At 37.6% G+C, this 20,547-nt stretch overlaps 2 protein-coding genes across 2 annotated transcripts; both read left to right on the top strand.

The window, feature by feature from the left end:
* Positions 1–367: 367 nt before the first annotated feature.
* dcst2 (DC-STAMP domain containing 2) lies at positions 368–15,911 on the top strand. Its single transcript, XM_036578814.1, has 14 exons — positions 368–606; positions 1,986–2,156; positions 2,704–2,805; positions 3,637–3,831; positions 5,513–5,578; positions 5,715–5,928; positions 6,896–7,053; positions 7,295–7,459; positions 8,597–8,764; positions 9,363–9,463; positions 11,953–12,083; positions 12,357–12,484; positions 13,345–13,438; positions 15,620–15,911. The coding sequence occupies exons 1-14, from the start codon at positions 396–398 to the stop codon at positions 15,807–15,809; spliced, it is 2,094 nt and encodes a 697-aa protein (XP_036434707.1). The 5' UTR covers positions 368–395; the 3' UTR covers positions 15,810–15,911.
* A 612-nt stretch (positions 15,912–16,523) lies between these two features.
* LOC118816885 (protein S100-A13-like) lies at positions 16,524–18,850 on the top strand. The gene is made up of 3 exons (XM_036583493.1): positions 16,524–16,652; positions 17,727–17,858; positions 18,164–18,850. The coding sequence occupies exons 1-3, from the start codon at positions 16,641–16,643 to the stop codon at positions 18,332–18,334; spliced, it is 315 nt and encodes a 104-aa protein (XP_036439386.1). The 5' UTR covers positions 16,524–16,640; the 3' UTR covers positions 18,335–18,850.
* The last annotated feature ends 1,697 nt before the right edge of the window (positions 18,851–20,547 follow it).

Here is a 20,547-nt window from a genome sequence, read left to right on the forward strand (position 1 = left end):
AAGTCAGATCAACTCAAATGGAATCAGTTGTGTGATGCAATAATGAGATTCCACTGAAGCTGAATTGTGTGATGCAATTATGAGATTCCATTCCATTGAAATGTGACCAGAAACGGCCTATGTGTGCTGCCTAATAGAAGATCCTCTGAGAAAGGTGTCCATCTGTTTGGGCGTTGAGATTGAAAGCAATGTGTCCTAGCAGCACAGGTATATCATCACCTAGAACTTTCAGAAAAAGGTAAGCTCAAGACAGTGCAGAAAATATATTAGCTCATGTATCATTATCAGGATAAACACGTCTCATTTTGTTTCTCATCTGGTTCAGGATGAAACCCAGGAGGAATGTATTCACACCTGTTGGTAGACGTCTGTCATGGCTGCTGGGTAGTTCAGCAATGCAGCAGGCCCGACGCAGTGTAGTAGGCTTTTTCATTGGCCTCCTCCTCGCCTCTGTGTATGGCATGACGGCGCTGTATATTCAGAACTACGGCCTGTGGTACTGTCTCATCACCACCACCACCGTTGCTGTTTTCACAGCGTTTGGAATGGGCCTCTCCATCCGAGTACGGACTAACGTAACACTGATGCTGCCCATGCTCTGCTCCAGTAAGACTCCATACATATGACTTTTAGCATAAAACCAGAGGTGGGTGGAGCCTAAATCCACACTGAAGTAGAAGCAGCAGTAGTGTTGTTTCCGGAATAATGACAATCTAACATATCACAGCTTGATAAAGACTAGGTCTAACTCTAAAATAAAACGTTGTCTAAAATAGAAAGCTAAAGTTTCAGTAACTAAAAAACTAAACTAAAGTGAGTGCTGTGAGCAAGCTGGTCTCTGCTGATCTGGTACTGGTCTGGTGCTGGTTTAGCTGGTCACTCATCATGGTCTTGCTGACTAACCAGCATACCAGCATCCAAAAATCGTTTTGCTGGTGACCTGTCATGCTGGTCTTTGCTGTTTTTTCTCGCAGAATAGTTTCTGCCGGTTTCTGCCAACAGTCTATACTATCGAAGCAAATTTCCCATAAATATGCTACAATAAAATACATACATGAGACAAGGACAAATGAGGCTTTTTAAAATGATTATTTTAAAAATTAGTTTTTGTATCTGCAGAAATCTATGCAATGTATTGATATATGTCTTATAGCATTAAAAATGGTATAAATATATTTTTAAACAGGCTTATCAATTTGACCAACCAGAAAATATCAAGTGATGTAATCAGGCATTAATGAAAAATATTATGTTTTAAAGTTATTTATGACTAAATCTGTATAAACTATTCTTTGTACCTGGACACCGTTTGGAATAAATCTTTGTCCTTGAATTCAAGTTCATGCATACACTTTTTCAAGTAAATAAAATTTGTTATAGTAATAACACATGTTTATATGGGACATTCAACTGAACCAGCCTGACAATAACTCAAAAATGACATTCAAAAAGTACTGCTGACCACTGCACCAGGTCACTCGGGGCCTTCTTTATGGTGCAATACCCTGCCCTCTGTTTCTTAAAAGCAAAATAAAAGTCCATTGTTGTTGGTTGTGCTGCATGACATTTAATGAAATCACAGTTTCTAGACAAATGCTTTGCAATGAGTTGAATGCTTTCAAAATTACCTTATGTTTGTTGGTTGTATTTTGAAGTACTGAAAAAGTAGAATAATGTGATTATATGTCATGTATTTGTTAAATTATTTAACCAGAAAATAGTGGACACAAAAAATAAAATACACATCATATCAGTGACCCACAAATGTTTATGTAACAGGTCTACTTGTTAGGCCTGTGTCAAAATCTCAGTTTCTGGATTTTAATTTCACTTTCATTTAAAATTCATCATGCTTACTGATCATATTTCACCACCCTCTCTCCCCTCATATATTCAGTCTAAGACAAAGATGTAGAAATAGTACGCAAACTACCGACAATCATGCACTAAAATGTATTTTATTGTTTTTTCCCTCTGTTTTGAAGAGGAGGGCAAAAGGTTCCTGCTCTTTCTCATCCTCACCCTGCTGGTCCAAGGCCCCTTGAGCAACACAGTGGAGAACTTTGAGCGAGCGGCAGACAGTGTGGTGTGTGGGGCAGAATTAGCCATGAACCAAACCCAGCTGCTCATGCAGCGAGCTGCTACTCCTCTGCTATGTAAGACTCATACACGGCAGCTGTTCACACACACAGTGCCCACTGCAGCATATTTATAACACAAAAGATACCAACAGCAAGCACATGCTATCCTCAGGGCTCAAAGAGTACTGTTTGTGTTCAGCTGACTTTAATTTTGTTATAACTGTGCATTGATTTGAACTTTCAGCGTCAGTTATTTTCAATAATTATAATATTTAATAAAGTATGGGCTTTTTTGTTGAAAAGATAACTGGGGGTATTTTAAAACATGAAAATATAATTTTATTTTAAAATATAATATAGTTAAAAATATAATTAAAATTATTTGGTCTTTATTCTATCACTGTAGCTCCTCCAGTTAAATTTGCATATTCAGTATATTTTTAAAATAATACTGGATTTTAGTAAAATAACTGAATGTAATCCCACTGTGCTAAAACTTGGTGCACTGAATCTTTTTTAAGAATCAATCATGAATCTAATCATTGTGAATTTACAGTTTTATGGCATATCTATGATTTAGATGTTCAAGTGACTGTGTGCTTCTATCTTCCTGGATGTGTAGCTGTGCTGAGTAAGATAAAGGATGTTAGCAGGAATGCCTACTCGCTGTCCGGCAGAGTCCAGAACTTCATCACTGCACTTACAGAGTCTGTGCGCCATGTCTGTGAGTGAATCTTACTGTACTACAGTGACCAAAGGACGAAGCAGAGGACTTACAGAAACTATACTCAAAAAGATGAATCAAGGGGGTGTTTGACGCAAACAGAAAACGTGACATTATTTGCAATTGAACTATCTCTGTCCATGAATGCGTTCTTTAATAGCAGCTGTCACTAGTTTGGGCAAGAAATCCCTTTTAACCTACTCAGAAAATGTAGCACGCTTGTGTTTACAATTGCAACCTGACATTTCCGGTTTAAATGAAGTGCTACTAAGCTGGACTACAGATATATACAAAAATTTGGGCATTGAATTTCTAAGAGAAAATAAGTTAACACATCCTCTAGAGAGACACTTCTGCACATTTTAATGCACAATTCCTGTTTATTTGCTGAATTTAACATATTGGAGAAAAAAAAATGAATTGTGGCCTGTGCATTTTTTTTTTATTTTCTTAAACTCAATAAATAGAAATTCTGCACTAACAATTCTGTATTTAAGTTCTCTGTAGAGGATGTGTTAACTTATTTTTATTTAGAAAATCAGCAAAACATGTATTTGACTGGGGGTGTTCAAACGTTTGCAGATGACTGGACGTTGTGGCAGCTAATCAAAACTAGGCAGGTTGGAAACAGAGACACTTAAAAGGATGGGTAGTACAAAAAAACAACAATAATGATGAGCCTTAGCTTAATTACACAACAAAAAGCTACATCTAATATACCCTAACAATGCGACCTTTAACATGCCCATGAAATAAATAGCATTTTCTAATTGATAACTAAATTTTTGAAATGTCTCTAATGGTCTCTCTCTTTCTCTGGTCTTTTTTCAGCTCGAACTCTGAGAAATGTAATGCACTTCCTGGCGAGCATCGGTGACGTATGTAACGATAAGATGGGCACACCCTATAAGAAGTGCAACATAGTGTTTGATGAGGGTCGTGCTGACTGTATGGAGTTGCTCTCAATCTTCTCCTTTCTCTGCCACATCGTAGATGGCTTCAGACCTCTCTGTGGCCTCACTCGTGGTCAGCCTCTCCACAGCTTTGTTATTATAACCTTTGCAGTCCTGTAATTAGCATCTTCACAGGAAACCTCTGACCACAGCCTGCCAACTCCTTACTGTAATAGAGTTTGCTTTTTTCCTTTTAACCCAGCTTGGTTTTGTGATATTGGCAATGGTGTGATTAGTATGCATTAGCACATATAATTCATTGTTTTATTATGTAATTTTTCAGCATTTTAGAGGAATGTATAATCGTCATTTATTCATAACAGTTTAATACACACCGTGTTGCCTGTTCATTAGGTACACCTACTTGAATCTGCACTCATTGGTTGTGTTATCAGGGACATCTACCATATAGGTGTAGTTAGTGTTAGTTATTTTCTATCCATTCGTCAATGTTCACTTTCTGACCTTAGGTCCACTGTTGGCTGGATATTTTTGGGCCGTTTTCAATCCAGCATTGACACTAATACTAACACTAATAATGTCATTGTGTGATTCCATAGAAGAATCCTTTTCGTTCCCTGCATGTTTCTTTAAAGAACTGTTTTTGGAAATGAGATGAGTGAGTGTGAAGAACATTCTTTAAGTTTAAAGAACTTCCATGAAATGTAGAAAGTTCTAGGTAAAACCCTTGAATTAAAAGTATAACTTCTTTATGTGAAGGTTCTTTTAAGCCTTTAAAACAGGGATGTACAACTCTGGTCCTGGAGGGCCGGTGTCCAGCAACGTTTGGTGGTTTCCCTATTCAAACACACTCACTAAACCTGGCAATTAACAGTTGAGTGTAATCAGGTATGTTTGAGTTCGCAAATCATCTAATTGTGCTGACCTCCGGCCCACCAGGACCAGAGTTGTGCATCCTTGTTTTAAAAGGCTCCTCACATTTACATATCTCTTTCTTTAGAGAAAGAAAAGTGGCTCATCTATGACTTCACTCAAATAACCCTTTTTTTAAAGAGTGTCGTGTTAGTGTCACTACTGTGCTGAGAAAGATCCACCACCCAAATAATATTTGAACGTGGAGGTCCTATAGTGATCCCTCAATGAATGGGATAGAGGGGAGCTGATAAATTGTGCAGATGGTCTCAGTAACTGTATACATACATAGTGCATCTGTATGGTAGGAGTACCTGATAAAATGGTCAGTGAGTGTAGGTACTAAATGGTCAAACTTGTTACTCTGGTAACTCAGTGTAGTTTAGCTTATATTCAGTTTAATATTACTATGCAAAAGTACTTGTCACAGCTCACTACTTTGTCTGCCATCAGTGCTGTGCTCCAATGTCAGTGGTTTAAGGTTTATGCTTTTAAGGGATCAGTGTTTAATGGCTGAAGTAGCTTTAAAGGTTTTCTGAATGCTGAGGCTGCACTATGGCTTTTCCATCCCATCACATTCCTCTGCTGCCTGACCATGACTCACCCATTTCCCTCTTTTCCTGCATGTTTTCTTTTCAAATGAATTATTGTTTTATATCCGCTGTTGCCTGAGCGGCACTGCTGCCTCTAAATCCAAACATGACCTCACACTGCACACACAGCTCAGGACAAACATTTACAATGCCGCTGAATTGTAGAAGTCTTTTTGAGCGTGCTCCAGTTCAGAATGCTGTGAAAGATATTAGTGAATTTTGTAAAGATGTGTTTTTATCAGTGACTATATTTGATTTAATATTTCTCCCTCACTTCTTCCTCAACAGTTGGCGAACTCTTCTGTATTTTACCCTCATACATTGCTGAACATCTAAAGACTAGACTGGCTTCCCGTAAGTGCAGAGGCTCTTACTTTGCACTCTACATTACACTGTTTTTCAATATCGCTGGTTTTTCATGGCCCATTAACTTCCTCATTATATAAATGGGTTGCCTGTTCTTGTCATGTGTTTGTTGTTTTCTCACTAGCGACTATCGCAGCATTTGATCAAATGAAGAAGGAATTTGAGTTCAACATGTCAGCTTCTGTGGACTTTGACATGAACCTGAACAGGAGTCAGTCCTTGCAGGAAATGGCTCAGGAGATCATGGAGGAGGTGGCTCAGGAGCAGGAGCGCTTCCTGGAGCTAATGGCTGTGCTGGCCTATGTGAGCCTGTTCCTGCTGCTGTTCATGTACCTACAGTGCGTCCAGCAAAAAAACCCTTAGTTACTATTGCCTTTTAGTCTACAGTGTAGGCAAATATTCACCTTTCTATGAAGTAATGGAAGTACTGGGTTGGAGTGGGCAATATGAGTGTTAAATATAATGTAATGCAATAATATAAAATTGTAATATTTGAAATATGACACATCGCAATATTTTTTATTGAAGAGAATTTGAAAGAGACACAGTGTGCCAGCTAATAAGTAGTATTTTTTTTCAACAGTTTACTACACATCACTACAGTTAATTAAGCCATTTTAAGGTGTTTTCATGACACACGACACATATTGCAAATTTTTTTCTGGAGCAGAATTTGAGACAGACACCAGCAAAGCAGCAGTGCCATGTCAACAAAGAGTTCAGCACTTTTGGTCACACTTTATTTTGAGAGTCCCCTATAGGTTATTTATTGATACTGATGTCTGGTGAAACACAGTTGATTATCAACAGTGTTTGGTCAGGGTCAGGGTGATGTTTTGGTTGTGGGTGGAGGTTGGAAGTTAAGGTTAGGGTTAGGTATAAGATTTGTGATGTTTAAGTTCTGTGTGGAGGTTAAGGTTAAAAGTGATGTTTAGGTTTTGTGTGGAGGTTAAAGTTTGGGTTATGTTTAGTGAAACATGATATTAATGGCTAATATTATTTTCCCTGTCCACTGGTGTATGATGACCTAATCAAAAATCAGATGATGTTTTAGGGGCAAACAAAAAGGAAAGAGGCAAGATTCTGTCTTTTAAATTATATGATGAATCATGCTTAATATGAGGTAACAAGGTAAAAAGGTCAATAAGGTTAATTTTGATCTCAGATTGACTCTAAGTGCTGACTACCTTCACAGTATGCTCAGAAAGGCTTAACATAGCATAATCATATCACTTACCCATAGTACTCATTTTAATGCAATCTGCTAACTGATGCTTTGTGTGTGCATTTTGCTTTTGTGTGCAGGGCTGTCCTGTACAAAAAACATTACCTTCACACGGATGATTTCGACAACTTCTACATAACAGAGCAGTTTGTAGAGATGGATCGCAAGTTTTCCAGACAGGGAAGACCAGCAGTACTGCCTCTCAGGGAGAGAGAGGCACTCACCTACATCACACCCTGTGAGAAAGAGTGTGTTTGTGGTGTAAGAATGCATTGATGAATTGTGATGCATTGATCTAAAGGTGGCGATTCAACTGCATTTGTTCTGGAATGATAATAGTTTGGAATTATAATATTCAGTAACGTATGAGGTCATTTCTGGCCTAAAAAAAGTCTTGGCCTATTTTCAAACATAATAATCCATGCTTTAGACATAGCTAACCTAAATTAGACTTGTTTCCTTTATCACACCCTTGTAAGACTCTTTGCGGATGACGGCTCGTGAGAGGCAGGCTGTTGCGGCTGGCCTCGTGACCCTGCTGCAGCACATGGCAATGGGCTGTGTGGTGATGGCCCTGGACCTCATGGTGTTCTGGGTGTTTGACATGCTGCATCACCAGGCTCAGGGAGAGATAGTGGCCAGAGGTGAGAGGCATACCGTCACGTCGTCACTGTGCTTCCTTCAAGGAGATAAAAACTATTTTATATCTAGGCCTGGTACGATAAGCAGTTTTGAAAAGTCACTGTATCAAAATGACCTATATTAGTTCTGTGCAGTCCTTTGTGTTTAATTTCTAGTCAAAACAGATGTTAAGTACAAGTTATTCATGTTTCAGAAGATATAGTCCAGACCTTAACATCACTGAATGTGTTTGGGATTACTTGGATTGTGAGTTGTCCAGAACAGTTTACATTTGCACCAGTGATGGTGAAAAAACCTTAATCATGACTAAATATTCAAATATGGTAGCTAGCACCCCAGTGTGTTAGCTCACATTTGCAATGTAAGGTAACTTACTGTTGTGTGTGTAATTTAAGTAAAGCCACAACCAGAGTTTCGTAGTGCTGAACACTTATGCATGCAAAAAGGGAAAAAAAAAACTAGACCAGTTTTACCTGTAGCTTTCACAGTTATCAATAAATAGTGCTAACTCACTAAGTGGTTCCAGCTTTAATTACTTCATGCATTAACTAGGTTCAGTGTTAGTTGCCGGCATATTTTGACTTATGATGCATACATGCAAAAAATTAAAAAGAAATTGTGAACATACTTAATTTATTTAATGATGTTAGATTGAGAATGAAATTGTGATAAGTGGCTTTTCCATACATTAAATATTGAATAGTAATCACTACTGAAATATGGGAGAAAGAGACTGGCACGCTCAGTCCCCACTGACACACAATCAGTGCAGATATGAGTTTTGTATAATGTATTAAGATCTATATTTATAAATATTTGTATCTATATTGGGTGAAACCTATACAAATTATTGCCCTTTTGATAAATAGTTCCCCAATTTCAGAGGAGCAAAAGTTTTTGGACAAATGGCTGCTCAGCTGTTTCTGTGTCTTTGCGTCAGTAGTTCATGAGTCGAGAGTTGAGACCACAGTGGATGACTGAATAATTCTATCAATCATTAGGAAAATCTGTTGAATAATAAATAAAACAGATCAAGAATATTGCACACTTTAAAATCCCCATTTTCTCTGCAACATATTTACTTCCTGTTTTCTGGCATCACATGATCCATCACTGAACTGTGGTGTGTGTTTCTCCAGCTCCTGTGGTTGTTGATGTCCAGGTGAATGGATCTGGATATGCTTCTGACATCTTCAAGGACATTGTGGCCTCTTTTGACATCTTCCAGAGAGGAAACATCACAATCCTGAGCAAGAAGTGTCTGATGGAGCCTTTAGAGCCAGACTACATAAGCTACCTATTCATAGGTATTTGATGCATACGGATGATTCAAGCTGCTACACACTTGTGTGTGAACAGAATAGTTATCTAGGGACATCTAGTGGTCAGAACTGAGACAGTTCAGTGTGTCGGCCATTTTAGTGTTATCGATAGCAGAAGTAGAAAAAAACACAGACGCAAAGTATCTTCCCATTGCAGATAAAGCTATAAGAACCACAACAAAAATTTATTTTTAAGTGCAAGCTTAAAAAAGCCATTAAAAAGCAGCCATCTAGTAGCTGCTGATCAGGGAGTAAAGCCAAAACTGACATTTCAAAAGAATTATTCAGTTGTGGATTACAGTTGTTAATGTATGATTCATTAAATACACAAAGTGCAGAAAATTTACTTAGGATTAAGCAGGTTTGTGTCCTTTAAGCATAGGAAAAGCAGTTATGGAAGGAAAAAAGCCCTATTGTTAACTTACTAGAACATAAGTGCTTTTCTTCTAAAGTCTTGCTGCCAACTTTATTTTATATGGTGCAATTAGACAACAAGTTTCAGTTTTATGGTACAGATGGTTAACAATTTGCTTTCTAGAAGGTGACTTGCAGTTGCAGACTTTTGTCCTTTGCTCATTTACAGGCTTTCTTTATGGTCTTACCTTCTTCCTGGTGCTTGGAGGCAGTTATGCTAAACGTCTCCAGAGATCTGTGTGTGCACATTATCATCCTCAGCGAGAAAAAGTAAGACAACTGGCACTGAAATGTGTTAAAGGTTCATTTTGCATTAATATCTGATTTTTTTCTCAGTAACCCTCCTTTCACAATACCTAAAGATTTCTCTAGACTTCATTCAAAATTCTTTTTTTTTTTCTTAAATTCTTTTCAGAAATTACATCTGCTTTTCTACCTAAAAGAGTGGAATAATGCAGTCTGGCATTTCCATACAGCACAAATGGATTTTAAAGCACAAGTTTGAACCCTTAGCAAAATAAAAAAAAAAGTTTCTTCAGAAATCAACTGTGATAATAGGGATTATAGGGAGTTTGTCCCTATTAACAGCCGCTACTCTTCTGGGAAGACTTTATACTAGATGTTAGAACATGTGCTGTGAGGATTTGATTGAATTGAGCCATAGGTACATTAGTGAGATCAGCCACCAATGTTGGATAATTTGGTTCTGGATCACAAACACCACTCTAGCTCATCCTAAAGGTATTGGATGGAGCTCCATCACTCCAGAGAACACAGTTCCACTGCTCCACAGCAGGTGGGGATTTTTACCACTCTAGTTGACACTTGGCATTGGACAATGTCATTTGTGGATGCTTGTGAGTATCCCATTCTATTAGCAGTGCTTTTCTGTGGAGCTTGTACAATTCAACATCTATATCAGCAATGGATGCACCTTAAGTAGTTGAATTCTCCAATTGAATACTTCGGGACACATGCTGTTTGTTGTATTTCAAAATTGTGTTGTTTTCACAAAAGGTATCATAATACAGCACAACAGTTAACTGATCCAATACAACAAACCATAAAATAATCCATACAGAAGTATTATAAAGGATTACACAGTTCAGGTCATTCATGGTCAGAGTGAACATTCATTTTTTTGCTTTACCTCTGTGTGTATCTGCCAGTCCTTACTGAAAGGAGGAGGAAGACAAATGGAATGGTAACTATTTGAAGAATGCTACACATAGAGGAGTTTCCTCTCTATACCTCTCCATGGAGAGTTATAGAGAGGAATGTTAAGTACTGAAAACAAGCACTGAGTGAAACATATAAGAATATTTTATACAATAATACTTTTTTTTGCAATATTTTCTATTGTACATATTGCTACATTTACATTATCTGTATCTTGATGAACCTTGACATACCTGCACAGTACCTTCATTTTTAACAGTGTACATAGTTCCCCCTTACCATAAGTAATAGGACAAATGGCTGCTCAGCTGTTTCTGTGTCATTGCACAAATGTTAAATGTTCAAGAAGGATGTAGCAACAAGGCTACAGATCTCAGTAGTGGATGGCTGAGTAGTACCTTCATTCACGAAGAACATCTATTGGACAGATCAGGAACGCTGTCTAGGTTGCAGCAATAGATGTATGAAAAAGATGTATCAAAAATTAGCATAAAGAGCAGAATTCATCAACTTCAAATAGATCAAGAACAAAAAGACTAGTTTCCATCTGTTAAAAAGGCCATTGAAAGCCTTCTAGCAAAAGGCGCCACGGACAGATGAGGTGAAGGTTAACCTGTACCAGAGTGATTGAATGAGGAAAGTGTGGAGAAAAAACAGAAATGCTCATGATCCAAAGCATCTAAGAAACACAGTGGTATGCTCATGTATGGCTGCCACTGAAACTGAATCACTTACTTTATTGATGATGCAAGATGAATTCTGAAGTGAACAGAAGCACCTAACTGCTCAGATCCAACCAAATGCCTCAAAGCTTACTAGATGGTGTTTTACCTTCACCAGTGACTTAAAACACACTTCTAAGCAATTTTGGAGTTTTTCAAAGCTGCAAAAAGTGGACTGACCAAGTCAGTCATTCATCCTGAGGTCCACTGAGCATAAATTCTGCCTTCAGAAGAAAAAACTGAAAGCACAAGCAGAAACTGAAACTGACTGCATCACCAAGGAAGGAACCAATGTCTGGTGATGTCTTTGAGTTGCAGATTTTGGACAGTCATTATTATCCAATCAAATATAAACTGGCAATTTGTCCAATTGTTTATGGTCCACAGAAATGAGGTCTATATTTAAAAAGAGTTGTGATTCCTATATGGTTCATCCAGTGTGCTGTATCCCATTGCTTAGCGAATATTCATGATTATAATGATACATTTTGCAACTGCAGTGTACTAAGAACACACTGGTAACCCAATGTGGGTTGGCTTGCAAGCTTGGCCTACTTTATTTTGACCTTTGATTAATATTTGTTGGATCATGTACACGTCCACACCCAAAGAATGTCCATGATTGATCAAAGGTTTATTTTTTATAATTCAGACTTCTACAATATCAGTATTGTGGAGGCTGATTTCACAATAACGATTAACCACAAACAATACACTGCATCCCCTTCATTGTTTTATTGTTTCATTTTAAATGCAATATGCTGGAATACAGAGCCAAACAAAAATGTGTTACTGTGTAATTATTCACGTATATGTCTTGAAGAGACAAAGAGACAAATGACTGCATTGTTGTTTCAGGAGAGGATCCTGTGGCTCCGTAGACATATCCTCTCTCAGCGTGGGTCTCTGGGGAAAGCTCTGCTAAGGGCGGTGGCCAGGGGCAAGGAGGACCAGGGACACAGTAGTGTACTGCAAATACTAACACTGCGGTGAGTCATACCCTGCGCTGTTTGGGTGGGTGGGGTGGATTAGCTAATGATTAACCAGTCCTGGAGTAAATACTATTCTGATAAACCTACTTTAAGAATGGTTTAATGTTAGGTGCTTGAAAGAGGGATAGCAGTGAAAAGACCTGTGAAAATACTACTAATTTCTGTAGTAGCAGTGAATGACTACCACCTGGCTAAAGTGGACATTGGTGCTTAGAGTGCCTGGCCAGCAGTTGAGCCACCAAAGCCAAATATGTGTGTATTTGTGTGCAGCCTGCCTGGTGGAGCCACCATAGCCAGGTTCCTGGGTGTGTTTGATAAGTCCTGCCTGGCCTGTGGGACGGTGATGAAGAGCAAAGACTGTCCTGATGCGTACACCTGCTCTACCCCAAACTGCACAGGTTCCACAGTCAAATCCTTTTAGCATTCATATTCCTATAATTATTGCCTTTTAGATCACCATGGCATGGATTAGGTATCTCTAACCCTGCTCCCAGAGTCACCCTTCTTCAGATTTCAGTCTAACACACTGGTATGCACATGCATTTTAAACCCTCATGGACTGGATCAAGATGTGATAGATTAGGGTTGGAACTAAGCTAGATGTTCTCCAGGAAGAAGGTTGGGTACATCTACACTGGATGTTAGATATAGATATTGAATCAACTTGTGTATACAGTATCGTACGAAAGTCCTATGTGAGGAAACATATGTATATGCATATACATATGTATGTAAACTGGTGTTTTAACTTTAAAAAGTTAGTTACTGGGCTGCCTTAACAATTTGAGTTAATTGAACTTCAAATTAAGTAGACAGAGTAATGGGCAGATTTTTGTTTTGTTAAACATTAGATGTTCAATTTGCCCAAAAATTTGAGGCAGCCTTGTAATCTTTTGAAGTTAGAACACCAAATTTTTAACAGTGTATTTATATGAGCGGGAATGTATTTTTTGTTTGGAAAAAAAAAAACACTACAAAACATTACAATAACTTCAAATACCCAAATAAACAATACATTATGCTCTTATGTGCGTGTCTTAGCTTAACCATTTTCTAAGCTCTCCCAGAGCAAGTCTAGTAATCACAGTTACCATCCAACACCTGCTGCAGTTAACCAATTCTTCATTAAATTAATTGTGTGTACTGCTGAAGACATTTTACAAATACAAGGTTCATGGCTGCCTAAGTCTTTTCTACATTACAGTATGTGAACTATATACACACTAGACACCATGTGCATGTAACTCTGTCTCTGCAGGCTGTTTCTGCATGCAGTGCTTTAGAATTATGGGGAGGATCTGTGCTGTTTGCATGGGGCCCCTCACATTCCAGGAAGACTCTGAGCAGGAGCTGTGAGTTGACTGTTATTTCCTTTATGAAAAGACAGACATGAAGGCAAACCTGAGGTTTACAGGTTTACACTTGATTCGTAACAACAGAAGAGAAATAAATCAACAGTGAACAGAAATGCTCAACAATTACGTTACCGTTCAAAAACTTCGCATCATTGTTCAAAAGTTTGGACTGTTTTCAACAATATAAAACCAATTTTGTTACTTGTAGAGAATTATTGTAAAATGATTCCTACAATTTGTAGGAAGTTGTAGAAATGAAATCTTTTATAATGAATAGAACTGTAGACATTAATAATGGGGAATGCTGTACAGCATTGAGAATGAACTTAGAAAAAGGTCTAGAACAGGGGTGTCCAATCTTGACGTGGCTGCAGGTTTTCAATCCAAACAAGCTGGAGCACACCTGATTCTACTTGTTTAATCAGTTGGTCTTAGTCTTCAAACATTTCATCAGGTGACCTCCTGCTTTGTTGAAGTGAAAACCTGCAGATAAGATTGGACACCCTGCACCAGAATTTCTCACATTTGACAAACAGTGACCAAATCTTGCTGATCATTTAGCTATTCACAGTAATTTTGTAAAAAAAAAAACAAAAAACAAAAAAAAAAAAACAACAACTACATCTACAGTTGTATGCAAATGTTTAGGCAGTCCTGGTCAAATTACATTTTATTGATTTTCTATGTGAAAATAAGTTAACACATCCTCTGCAGTAAACACCTTACTGTACATTTTAATGCAAATTATGGTTTATTTGCAGAATTTAACTATATAAACTCTACTAAATAAAAAAACAAAATCTGGCCTGTATGCATTAAACTTAGTAAATAACTAAAAAATGTGTATTAAAATGTAATTTGACTGAGTATGCTCAAACTTTTGTATTCGACTGTAATTATAGTTTATTATTTAATAACATATAGTACTTATGAATTGTGAATACGCAGAGCAGTGGTACTGCAAGACCAGGATGGAGAACGACTGGTTTCTCACATTTCACTACATGGTATTAGTTGTCCAGATTATTACTGAAAAACAAGAATCAAACTGACAAGTGATTCCAGACTTTTAAATGCTGATGTATATAGACTGATACAACAGCAAACATACTTAATAGAGCATGAAATAACTAACATTTGGGAGGAGGATCATGAATAAATTTCATATCCTCATCAAGAGGGGCTCCAGTCTTCCAGCTTAAGGAAGAAGCCACTTAGAACTCCAGCCCAAGTTTTCAGAGGTCTCTCCTTTCCTGCAGTCTCTACTCATATTGCCTCCATATGTTGAAGGCACGGTCTAAACTCGTACAATTAAATTAGTGTTTTTAGACATTCATCATTTATCTGCATTTTCACTCGCTGTCAGTGTTTTCAAAAGCTGGTAAAATCTGCTCTGCAACGTTTAGTGTTTTCCCCTGCTGTAACAAATCCACTTCAACTCAGCCCACTTGGATCAGCAGGACAAATGCTAAAACCTGGTGGTACACACTTAAAAAAGATGGTTCTTCAAAGGTTCTTTAGTAAAGGAAATGGTTCTATTTAGAACCATGAGTTCTATATAGAACCATTTCATGCTTAAATGTTTTTTTGCATGGTAAAATAGCAGATTGATGGAGAATGTGTTGTGTATGGTTCTATATAGACCTTTTTGAAAACAAGTCTATACAGCCCCAAAAAATGTTCTTCTATTGCTACAAGCTTGACATCATTATAGTAGAAGAACACTTTTTGCTGCTATATAGAACCGTTTTATTCTAATATGTGTATGCAATTTGATGTTCCACCACAGTGTCCACACTATAGTGAAAATTGTTTTCTTTGCTGCTGGACAAATGCCCAAAAGCAAACACTGTTACAAGCTTGACATCATAACAATAGAAGAACCCTTTTTGGTGCTATATAGAACCATTTTCAAACAAGTTCTATATAGAATCATATACAGCACATCCTACATTAATCTGAAGAACCTTTTCACCATGTAAAGAACCATTTAAGCATGAAATTATTCTCTATATAACTTATGGTTCTAAATAAAACCATTCCCTTTACTAAAGAACCCTTAAAGCAGAACCATATGCAGAACCATATGCATGCTCTCCAAAGTGTTTAACCACTGTTACAAGTGGATTTATAAGATCCACCCCAATCATGCTGTCTATACTGCATGTGTGTGTTCAGAGACTCCAGCGATGAGGAGCAGGTGAATCTGTGGGCAGCGGCTATCACAACACCACACATCAGTCTGAGCCGTGACAGGAGGAAGCTGATGTGGAGGCGTTTGTCTGTGGCTACAGGGAGGCCGTTGGGAGAAGAAAGGAGCACAGAGGAACTCAGTGATTCATGCAGAAGTGATTATGACCTCAGGTGACACTGATGTCGTTGTCCCTCAGCATAAACATAGGCTACCTCATCATAATACAGTTATATTTGTACCTGTTCGTGTTTTGTTCCTTGCATGTCTGAAAATCAGTTGGTGGTGTGTTTGTTTCACTGACAGAACCAGTCAAGACCAGTCCCATGACTTCAAAAGAGACACACCACCTCCACTGTACCCACCTCCTGGTCCTTCACATACCTTTATCCTCTAGTGTCCACTAAGAAGTGTCACCAACATACAGGACACAGAAGTAACACCAATGCCAATTCTTTTTGGCAGTAAAACAATTAAACATGTATACAAGAATCTCTGCCAGTGAATAAAAGTGTTTTCATTGCCCATTTCCGTCATGAAGCTCTTATCAGCTCAGTCCGTATGAAAATGGCTTTGTATCAGATGTGACCACTAGAATGTGGTCAGGCTGGTTTGGAGTTGCCTAATTTCTCTGCTTTTTCTGCCTCACTGCTTGTGGAATGCTCAATGAGGAGCAGCTCTCATCCTGCCATGAAAACATCTACCATCTCTAAACTAGCCAACTTATAGCTGAATTTCTGCTCGGTTTTCGAGGTGGCTAAACTATCACATATAGTTCCACATGTAGTGTACACGCATCAAAATCTTGTTCAAAACAGATCCTGTGGACCGCAGACTAAAACCTGCGAGTACTTATCACTCCTGTCATCGTACCGGCTGGAGCGCGGCGGGCCTGACGTGGGTGGTAGGAGGATACCAAAGTCCTCCAGGCGCTGGGGCGGTGTTAAAACACCAGCACTAACTTTAGCCACGGAGTTTAATCCAGATCCGGAGGCTAAAACCGACCAAATGGCCTCACAGGTAAGCGTCTCTGTGTTACTTTGGCACGATATACCTGTAGTGGCATGCTCGAAATGAATTAAAAGTAGCTTTATATATAAAAAAGAACGTGCTGTGGAGATTGTTCCTCTGTGTGGTCTCAGCATGAGGAACATCCTCATTCATAGGCTATTTCAACCCGTGCGTATGATAATGTAAAGTAATTAAAATATTACTCTGTAAATCTGTCATTTACGTACTGATAATTCAGCAAAAAAAAAACCCAGATACGTTCTGGTATCAAGTTAACATAAGCGAGCTTTTTCATAACTATTACTTTACATTCTTTTTTTCCTCTGTAATATTATATTAACCGCAGATAATTGGCTTTACAAACCCAGGAAAACCGCACATACTTTCTGTGATCCAAATGATTGTATAGTAAATTTCACCTGAGGGCAGATATTCCAGCGCAGTGTCCACACTATAGTGAAAATTGTTTTCTTTTCTGCTGGACAACGCCCAAAAAGCAAATAGTAGTGCTGTGTGCTTAAAGCTGCCAGGCCCACACTAGCATAACTGCTTCCTGAGCCGCTCCATTGTCTAGGCTTGGTTACCTGGCTATAGTAAAAGGGGATTTTACCTTAATGGGGGCTAATCTACATGGTATGATTATCAGGATTACTTGGAATAAATCCTGTTCTGTATGAGTGCTGGTGAAATGCCAGGCTCACCTATGGATTTGAGTTTTATCAGTGCTCTAAGCAGTGCTGCATTTGTCATCTGCTATTTGCCTAGGATCAGTTTTATCTATGAGTCATTAAGCGCAGGTAGTACTCAATTGTTGTAGTTCAGGTTTTTAAAGATTACTAACAATTTTGTTTCCCAAAAGTGATAACTTGTTTTGCAGTTTTGTATAAAAAGTATTTGGAATCATTTTGTTGTTATTCTGTAATTCATGTGTAATTCAAATCATACTCCTGTCATTTTTGGTTTAAAATTGCTCTCTTGAATCAAACTGACACTGAATTCAGTAAATTATATCCCAGAAATTAAAATAAATTCATTAATTAGGATAAAGTGCAGAGTACTACAACAACCACTCCTTTTCTGTAGTGCACAGATCTAGAACTGGCCATCAATACCCTGGTGACCCAGTTCCATGCAGCCTCACCTACTGTAGGTCCAACTTTGACAGTGGAGGAGTTCCAGAGCATGGTCACCAAAGAACTGCCAACCATGGTGAAGGTAAACTGACCTCCCTTCCCTTCCCTTCTGTGTCCGTAGAACACTTCAGCGTAGTGAATTGATAACTCATCTTCAGCAAGACTTAACAAATCTACTGTGAAACTAGAGTTCCAGTTCATTGATGAATTCCACCAGCTCTGTCTTTCCAAAGTAGGAGTTTAGAGAGCGAGCACCAAAAGATTTAAATTCATATAGAATGTTTAGAATAGACATGTTATAATGTCTTCTGTTTATGGGGCTCATGTGACCCTGCTATCCATTTTATGAATATGAGGGGAGTAAAGTTTTATGTGCTTCTTTTGCAGACTGCTGGTGAGCAGGAGGGGCTGAACGAGCTGCTGAAGGAGATGGGAGTGGAAGAGGGGCAGGGAGTCACCTTTGAGAACTTTTGGGTGCTGGTGAATTCCCTAGCCAGCACTCAGTTTGGGCTGCTTCAGAAAGACAAAAGTGTTAAATGTAACTGCCTGTTACTCTGAGGTCTAGGCAAGTGAATAAACCAAACCCGAGCAAACAACTCCAATCAGCCTCTCCCACTTTCTGCAGTCTGGTGCAATGCTATCAAAGAAACCTAGCAGGCCCTGCATCACACCTCTCAGACCTTATCATTAGCATATTATCAATTTCTCCAGACATATTCGACCACACCTGCAATCTAAATGGTTAAACACAGCCAACATTACAACTGAAACTTACAACTGGCTAATAGTTGTAAATGTTATAAGGAAGAACCTTTTTTATTTGCTGATAAGCTCTGGTGCTGCAGGTTTTTGTTTTTGTTTAAATGTTTCTGAATCATCCTGTCTTTATGATATTTTTGTACAATAATGATGATAAATGAACTGGAGACCTAGAAATTATTTTATTTTGTCTCTGTTGTTTCAAGACAAATTATTTGATAAATATCTGTTTTACACACAATACATTTTTGTATACAATGAAAAAAGTGTTGTAACAGATTATGGTGTGACATTAAAATAATACAAAATATGGAATCTTGTTAATATGATATGTACATCTATGTTGGAATAATTAGAAGAGTTCAGTGACTCAGCCACTTGTTGATACATATATTTAAGTTATACTTCTTTGTCACCCAACCACTGCAAAACTTGTGTTTGTTCTTCTCAAGCAAGCCCAAGACAAGACAGTCATTTATACCAGTGTTTCTCAATAAATGGACATAAAATATGTGCATATTCAAATTAAACGGTGCAGCTGGGTGAATTATCGAATTATAATTTATAGTGTAAGACAGAGGCAGCTCTGAGCAAAAAAACTCACCCGTGCTATAGTACAATATACTCAGTACAATATATATATATATATATATATATATATATATATATATATATATATATATATATATATATGTATGTATGTATATATATATATATATATATTGTACTGAGTAACATCAACAACAATTCAGAGAAGCACAAAAATAATATTTGGATTCCAAGATGGAGACTTGAAAAAAAAAGTTCTCTTGTTATTGAACTTGCATTTGTGAATATAGAATTTAGCAAGAAAAATCAATAAATTAATAAGCTGATTCTTGTTTTGATTGCAAATATCAAAGAATCCAAATAATAAATTTATTAAAAAGCAGAGAGAAATCAACTAAAATATTGTCAATTATATATCTTGTGAAATCTTGCTCGAATTTCGTTGTGTATGAGCAGTACCAAAATAAATGGAAGAGGGTTTCAGGATGTTCAGTGCAGACGCTGCAGCTGTGGTTAGTATCATTTTAAACCTTTATAAGAACACACCCTGCTGAAAAAAGACCATTAGAACCATTATGATTAAAACTTGATGGTTTTGCTTTCTAATGGGATGCATATGGTATCGGTCCCAGGATTCTTGTTAAACCATTAGAATCCTTTACACTGTAAAATCAACTCATCAGGAAAACACAGAATACCATTAGTGACTATTACACACCACCAGAAACCAACAGTTTTATTAGTTTCTATATTTTTTTCAGCAGGTCATTCACTGAGTAATATCAATGCATGAATTTTAAAGGACACTTTTTAAATTTTATTTGTACTTAAATACTTTTGGGGTAAAGTCTAATAACAGCTTTCCATCTTATATTATTACTAAGCCATTGCAATAAGAACAAACAAAAGAAAAGAGACGATGTTTCTGTGAAAGAGTGAAGGAATTTTTCTGATGTTTTTTTGACTGTTCAGTGAAACTAATTTTTCCAACAGGAGATCTAGAAGTCTCAGTCTTGGGTACTGTGGAGAGAATGTGCAGACCTGTGCCATCTGCTGGTTGCGTCTAAAATGTTTTGAGTCGTCATTCATTTCCCCATAAAGACATTTTGGATAAAGGAGTACAAATTTGGTAGACATTTAGAGGGCCACCAAAACACAGTAGCTACAAATAAAATTTAATTTTAACATTTTGCTGAGCAATGTAAATGTTAAAATTGAATTGAACTGCAAAACTCATGGCTTGGTGATGGTCAGCGCTACTGAAAATAAAAAAAAAATTGTTACACTAAAAAAACTGCTCCATCCATCCATTTATTGAAAAAAATTAAGTTTTTCTTGAACTTTCAAAATTAAAAGACAATTTTTTAAAGTGCAAAGTTATTTTTCAGGTCTATTTTATCACTATTACTGTTTGGCTCTAGAGGGCCTCCAAAGAGTGTCCAGGGGCCTCGAGAGCCTCAAAA

This window comes from Colossoma macropomum, unplaced genomic scaffold, assembly GCF_904425465.1.
Source record: "Colossoma macropomum unplaced genomic scaffold, Colossoma_macropomum, whole genome shotgun sequence".
Classification (NCBI taxonomy): Eukaryota; Metazoa; Chordata; class Actinopteri; order Characiformes; family Serrasalmidae; genus Colossoma; species Colossoma macropomum.

Bases quoted from the DNA above. Each gene is read 5' to 3' on its own strand.
- LOC118816885 (XM_036583493.1), top strand. The intron at 17,859-18,163 runs GTAAACTGACCT...CTTCTTTTGCAG, and splicing joins AACTGCCAACCATGGTGAAG to ACTGCTGGTGAGCAGGAGGG.
- dcst2 (XM_036578814.1), top strand. From the start codon at position 396: ATGCAGCAGGCCCGACGCAGTGTAGTAGGCTTTTTCATTGGCCTCCTC. The intron at 5,579-5,714 runs GTAAGTGCAGAG...TTTTCTCACTAG, and splicing joins AAAGACTAGACTGGCTTCCC to CGACTATCGCAGCATTTGAT. The intron at 8,765-9,362 runs GTATTTGATGCA...GCTCATTTACAG, and splicing joins CATAAGCTACCTATTCATAG to GCTTTCTTTATGGTCTTACC.